At 32.6% G+C, this 7,651-nt stretch overlaps 1 protein-coding gene across 1 annotated transcript in view; it reads left to right on the forward strand.

Moving 5' to 3' along the window:
* The window catches only part of LOC110455995 (dual specificity mitogen-activated protein kinase kinase 5-like), a 41,543-nt gene that overhangs the window by 23,195 nt on the left and 10,697 nt on the right, over window positions 1-7,651 (forward strand). The window contains exons 13-15 of the mRNA XM_021506500.1: window positions 1,019-1,069; window positions 2,013-2,084; window positions 7,108-7,125. Coding sequence (XP_021362175.1) covers window positions 1,019-1,069; window positions 2,013-2,084; window positions 7,108-7,125 — 141 coding nt within the window. The remainder of the gene's footprint in view (window positions 1-1,018; window positions 1,070-2,012; window positions 2,085-7,107; window positions 7,126-7,651) is intronic.

The raw sequence follows: 7,651 nt of genomic DNA on the forward strand, positions 1-7,651 counted from the left end.
TGGTTACAAGATCTTTACAGTAAAAAAAGTTTATAACTAACCACAGTGGTTACAAGATCTTTACAGTGAAACATGTTTATAACCAACCACAATGGTTACAAGATCTTTACAGTAAAAAAAGTTTATAACTAACCACAGTGGTTACAAGATCTTTACAGTGAAACATGTTTATAACTAACCACAGTGGGTACAAGATCTTTACAGTGAAACATGTTTATAACTAACTACAGTGGTTACAAGATCTTTACAGTAAAACATGTTTATAACTAACCACAGTGGGTACAAGATCTTTACAGTAAAAAAAGTTTATAACTAACTACAGTGGGTACAAGATCTTTACAGTGAAACATGTTTATAACTAACCACAGTGGGTACAAGATCTTTACAGTAAAACATGTTTATAACTAACCACAGAGGGTACAAGATCTTTACAGTAAAACATGTTTATAACTAACTACAGTCGTTACAAGATCTTTACACTAAAACATGTTTATAACTAACTACAGTGGGTACAAGATCTTTACAGTAAAAAAAGTTAATAACTAACCACAATGGTTACAAGATCTTTAAGGTAAAACATGTTTATAACTAACTACAGTAGGTACAAGATCTTTACAGTAAAAAAAGTTTATAACTAACCACAGTGGTTACAAGATCTTTACAGTGAAACATGTTTATAACTTACCACAGAGGGTACAAGATCTTTACAGTAAAACATGTTTATAACTAACCACAGTGGTTATAAGATCTTTACAGTAAAAAAAGTTAATAACTAACCACAATGGTTAAAAGATCTTTAAGGTAAAACATGTTTATAACTATCTACAGTAGGTACAAGATCTTTACAGTAAAACATGGTTATAACTAACCACAGTGGGTACAAGATCTTTACAGTGAATCATGTTTATAACTAACCACAGTGGTTACAAGATCTTTACAGTAAAACATGACTTGATAATCAACAAACTTGCGCATTAAGACAAAGACAATGTTAATGTGAATTTCCTTATCTTTACAGCTGATAGAGTCGATCACCAGGACATATGTCGGAACTAATGCTTACATGGCAGTAAGTATAGGTTCTTATAATTTAATCTCGCTTGTAACAAGCATTTTCATTGGCTTAAATATTTATGTTATCAGCCCATAACGTAAAAAATGTCGTCGCCATTTGTAACGTCGCTTTTGATTGGCTGATACAGCAGCGCAATAACTTCTAAGAGAAAAGAGTACATCAATAACAGCGTATTTCCACAGGGATTGTGTGTAGTAGATTAAATTTTAAGGATTAACTTGAATGTATTTTTCATGTTATGGAGCTATAACACAAAAAAATTGAGTGTACTCTCATCATAAACCTCCATAACATGAAAAATGTATTCAAGTTAATCCTTAAATAAATGTTTATCTCATCAGTAAATATCAAAACAGAGTTGTACACAGCCGTTAACAGGTATTTATAGTATATTACATTTTGTTACATTTGAAGTAAACAAGGAATTAATATACCCATAAGAAACATGATTTTTTATTCATAGAAATACTATCTTCAGTTCAGCTGTTGAATTTTACTCCCTCATGGAACCAAATAACTGTAGGAGTTTAGCTGCTGCCATTGGTCAAATTATTACCTCGTCCATGTCACAGTCAGAGTTAGATGTTTACTTTGTGAATGATCACTTGTAAAAAGGGTATAGTAAATGATATTTATATTTCACAGCCAGAGTTAGATGTTTACTTTGTGAATGATCACTTGTAAAAAGGGTATAGTAAATGATATTTATATTTCACAGCCAGAGTTAGATGTTTACTTTGTGAATGATCACTTGTAAAAAGGGTATAGTAAATGATATTTATATTTCACAGCCAGAGTTAGATGTTTACTTTGTGAATGATCACTTGTAAAAAGGGTATAGTAAATGATATTTATATTTCACAGTCAGAGTTAGATGTTTACTTTGTGATTGATCACTTGTAAAAAGAGTATAGTTAATGATATTTATATTTCACAGCCGGAGCGGATACGAGGAGAAGAGTATAGCTCACCGGCAGAGGTCTGGAGTCTCGGCTTCATGCTCTTTGAGGTAACAATTTTGAAATTGTAAACTGTCTGTCCAATTTATTGAACAAATTTATATGATGCTGACAATGGTTATCAGAAAATACAAGCCAACTTCATATCAATGCAAACTAATAAATATCTGAAGAGGCATTTTTTTTTTTTATATAGATACACCTTATAAAGAGACATTCACACAAACAACCATCTTCATATTGATTATCAGAAAAACAAAAAAACAAAAACCCCAAAACATGGATACAAAAAGTCACTTTGGTTATTGTTATTGAATACCTCCTTTAAAACAAAAATCAATATCTTGAGGTATTACAAGAAGACAGCAAATGCTATAGATGTTTTTGAAAGCCTTTTATCATCTTGTAATTAAAGAGCGAGATCCTTACATATATCTATTGACCAACAGTATTTCAAAATAGAAACCAGATTCATCAAAACTACACTCTGTCTTAACAAGACAAACTGGACACTGTCTAAACTATACTCTGTCTTAACAAAACAAACTGGACACTGTCTGAACCAGACTCANGATCACTTGTAAAAAGGGTATAGTAAATGATATTTATATTTCACAGTCAGAGTTAGATGTTTACTTTGTGATTGATCACTTGTAAAAAGAGTATAGTTAATGATATTTATATTTCACAGCCGGAGCGGATACGAGGAGAAGAGTATAGCTCACCGGCAGAGGTCTGGAGTCTCGGCTTCATGCTCTTTGAGGTAACAATTTTGAAATTGTAAACTGTCTGTCCAATTTATTGAACAAATTTATATGATGCTGACAATGGTTATCAGAAAATACAAGCCAACTTCATATCAATGCAAACTAATAAATATCTGAAGAGGCATTTTTTTTTTTTATATAGATACACCTTATAAAGAGACATTCACACAAACAACCATCTTCATATTGATTATCAGAAAAACAAAAAAACAAAAACCCCAAAACATGGATACAAAAAGTCACTTTGGTTATTGTTATTGAATACCTCCTTTAAAACAAAAATCAATATCTTGAGGTATTACAAGAAGACAGCAAATGCTATAGATGTTTTTGAAAGCCTTTTATCATCTTGTAATTAAAGAGCGAGATCCTTACATATATCTATTGACCAACAGTATTTCAAAATAGAAACCAGATTCATCAAAACTACACTCTGTCTTAACAAGACAAACTGGACACTGTCTAAACTATACTCTGTCTTAACAAAACAAACTGGACACTGTCTGAACCAGACTCATCAAAACTATACTCTGTCTTAACAAGACAAACTAGACACTGTCTGAACCAGACTCTTCAAAACTATACTCTGTCTTAACAAGATAAACTGGACACTGTCTGAACCAGACTCTTCAAAACTATACTCTGTCTTAACAAGACAAACTGGACACTGTCTGAACCAGACTCTTCAAAACTATACTCTGTCTTAACAAGACAAACTGGACACTGTCTGAACCAGACTCTTCAAAACTATACTCTGTCTTAACAAGACAAACTGGACACTGTCTGAACCAGACTCTTCAAAACTATACTCTGTCTTAACAAGACAAACTGGACACTGTCTGAACCAGACTCATCAAAACTATACTCTGTCTTAACAAGACAAACTGGACACTGTCTGAACCAGACTCATCAAAACTACACTCTGTCTTAACAAGACAAACTGGACACTGTCTGAACCAGACTCATCAAAACTACACTCTGTCTTAACAAGACAAACTAGACACTGTCTGAACCAGACTCATCAAAACTACACTCTGTCTTAACAAGACAAACTGGACACTGTCTTAACCAGACTCATCAAAACTACACTCTGTCTTAACCAGACAAACTGGACACTGTCTTAACCAGACTCATCAAAACTACACTCTGTCTTAACAAGACAAACTGGACACTGTCTTAACCAGACTCATCAAAACTACACTCTGTCTTAACAAGACAAACAGGACACTGTCTAATCTATACTCTGTCTTAACAAGACAAACTGGACACTGTCTTAACCAGACTCATCAACACTACACTCTGTCTTAACAAGATAAACTGAACACTGTCTTAACCAAACTCTGTATAAACAAAACTCTGTCTAAATAGGACTCTGTCTAAACCAAACTGTATAAACTGGACTCTCTACTTAAACCAAACTGTCTTAACCAAACTGTATAAACAGGACTCTGTACAAACTGGACTCTCTGTCTAAACAAGACTCTGTATAAAAAAACTCTGTCTAAAAAAACTCTGTATAAACAAAACTCTGTCTAAATAGGACTCTGTCTAAACCAAACTGTATAAACAAAACTCTGTCTAAACCAAACTCTGTATAAACAAAACTGTCTAAATAGGACTCTGTCTAAACCAAACTGTATTAACTGGACTCTGTTTAAATTGGACTCTCTGTATAAACCAAACTGTCTAAGCAGAACTCTCGGTCTAAACCAAACTCTGTCTTAACCAAACTCTGTACAAACAGGACTATCTGTCTAAACCAAACTCTGTATAATCTGGAATCTGTCTAAACAGGTCTCTGTATAAACTGGACTCTGTCTAAACCAAACTCTGTCTTAACCAAACTCTGTATAAACAAAACTCTGTCTAAACAGGACTCTGTCCTAACCAAACTGTCTAAACCAAACTCTGTATAAACTTGACTCTGTCTAAACCAAACTGTAAAAACTGGACTCTGTTTAAACCAAACTGTCTTAACCAAACTGTGTAAACAGGACTCTGTATAAACTGGACTCTGTCTAAACCAAACTGTCTAAACCAAACTGTATAAACTGGACTCTCTAGATCTGTCTTAACAAAACTCTGTCTAAACCAAACTCTGTCTAAACCAAACTCTGTCCTAACCAAACTCTGTCCTAACAAAACTGTCTTAACAAAAACTCTGTCTAAACCAAACTCTGTCCTAACCAAACTCTGTCTAAACAAAACTCTGTATAAACAAAACCCTGTCTTTACAGGACTTTCTGTCTGAATAAAACTAAAATTGATATTGAAATTAACATCATCATTAAACATTACATTTACAAAACCAGATGTCTTGAAACCACACTTAACATAAATTCTCTTATCAATTTATTGAAAGACCACCACAATGTCAAAAAATACATAGCAACCGCTAAAGGTGATGCTTACTTGAAAGTTTTTACAGAGAGTGGGGAAAATGGAAAAAAGTTTTACTTCTTTAAACTTAAATTGAAATGATTTCTATATCTAGACCCATTCATATTTATTAATGGACTCTTGAACTCTGACAGTTGGTTAATATAAAACTTTTATACTTGTTTTGAATAGATATTACTATCTTTGAGCAAATGTTGCCAATAAAACAATTGTCGATGATTTAATTTCAACTTCTTTATTTTTGGAAGGCCTGTCTCTCTCAAATCTGTCGTCCTTGTCTCTGTGTTGATTGTCTTTGTGCGTATATGTCTTGTGTGTCTGTCTTTGTATGTCTGTCTATCTGGCAGTTCTTGCCTGTGTCTTGTTTGTCTTTGCCTCTGTGCACATGTCTACTTTTGTTTTTGTCTGTCTTTGTTTTTCCAGTAATTATCTGTCTGTCTCTATTTCTTTCTTTCAATAAAACCACAACACATGACTAATAGGATTAGTGTTTATTCCAATGTTTTGAAATGACATCTTGGATAGATTGATAACATATGCGCTAATACATATATACTATCATACTAAGGTAGTTGCTTGTGTATAATATATTGAATGATAGTGTGAGAACTATTCATATACATTTTTTTTAAATGTACATCATGTATAGAGATGAATATTTTGTACAGAACTGGTGTATATGAAATGTTAAATTATGAATGTTTCTTTACTGATGTATGGTGTATATGAAATGTTAAATTATGAATGTTTCTATACAGATGTATGGTGTATATGAAATGTTTAATAAGAATGTTTCTATACAAATGTATGGAGTGTATGAAATGTTTGATATGAATGTTTCTATACAGATGTATGGCATGTATGAAATATTTAAGATAAATGTTCCATACTGTTGTATGAATGTTTCTGCACAAATGCATGGTGTGAATGAAATGTTTAATATAAGTGTTTCTATACGGATGTATGATGTGTATGACTTTTTTTTTATATAACTGTTCTTTACAGGTGTATGAAATATTTGATATGCATGTTCTATACAGATCTATGTTGTGTATGAGTATATATGAAATGTTTGAAATAAATATATCATAAATTAGCATGCTCTGTTATGATCATGATAGTACACACGATCAGTAACTCAGATTAATATTTTCTTCAGACCCAATACTTAGAAAAGTGGGTATATGAAATGAGTATGGTTAACATGAAATGTGTATGGTTAACATGAAATGAGTATGGTTAACATGAAATGTGTATGGATTGTTTAGGATGAGAGTACAGTGAAGTATGTTATAGTCTCCCAAATATTGTCATGTGTATGTGCTTTGAAAAACTGAATAAAAATATAAATTAAAAAAAACCAAAAAAACTATTATCTGGACTCTGTCTAAACAAAACTCTGTATAAACAGAACTCTGTATAAACTGGCCAAATGATGTGGTCCCAGGGTGTCCTGGTTAGACAGTGTATTGTACAACGAAGTCTAGGCTAGTATTAACACAAATCTGACCTTCTAAATACTGTATTTCAGCTTGCCACGGGTGAAATTCCATATGGTAATGTAAGTATAAAACTCTACCATTTTGTAATTGTCTGATTTCTCAAAACTGTATGAATGTGTTTGTTCGTCTTTTTATCATTGTAATGTGTCATATATGTTAAATATCACGTAATACATATTGGTGTCAGTTAAAGATGAAGTTATAAGCCCAGTAGTTATTTGACTTGAATTCTAAGGTTATATAACTGCTAAATTAATTACTATGACTGAATGTTAAAGTTTTAAGAAAATTCCAGTAACGTAGACATAAAATGAATGAATCGAGTTATGATATTGAGGGTGTATAGTAATGATTTTGTTAATTCTTTTTTTTTATATCAATTTTATTTCATTTTATTTTTGCAGCCGAAGTCCTATGCTACAGTGAGTACTATAATTGATGAAATTTTTGTTAAATCATCATGCATATGGTTAGTTAAAACTGTCGAAACTAAGCTATTGTGTAATCAGGGGACCTGTATAAACCAGACATTCACAGCTAAGTCCCATTGTAAACATTTCTGTATAGGCTGAACCTGTGTTATCTGTAAACCTGTATAAACCAGACCTTCCTACTTGGTATCACTGTACATTTCTATGTAAACCTGTATAAACCAGACCCTCCTACTTGGTATCACTGTGTACATTTCTATGTAAACCTGTATAAACCAGACCCTCATACTTGGTACCACTGTGTACATTTCTATGTAAACCTGTATAAACAAGACCCCCATACTTGGTATCACTGTGTACATTTCTATGTAAACCTGTGTAAACCAGACTCATACTTGGTATCACTGTGTACATTTCTATGTAAACCTGTATAATCCAGACCCTCATCCTTGGTATCACTGTGTATATTTCTATGTAAACCTGTATAAACCAGACCCTCATACTTGGTATCACTGTG

Source organism: Mizuhopecten yessoensis, unplaced genomic scaffold, assembly GCF_002113885.1.
Source record: "Mizuhopecten yessoensis strain PY_sf001 unplaced genomic scaffold, ASM211388v2 scaffold8449, whole genome shotgun sequence".
NCBI lineage: Eukaryota > Metazoa > Mollusca > Bivalvia > Pectinida > Pectinidae > Mizuhopecten > Mizuhopecten yessoensis.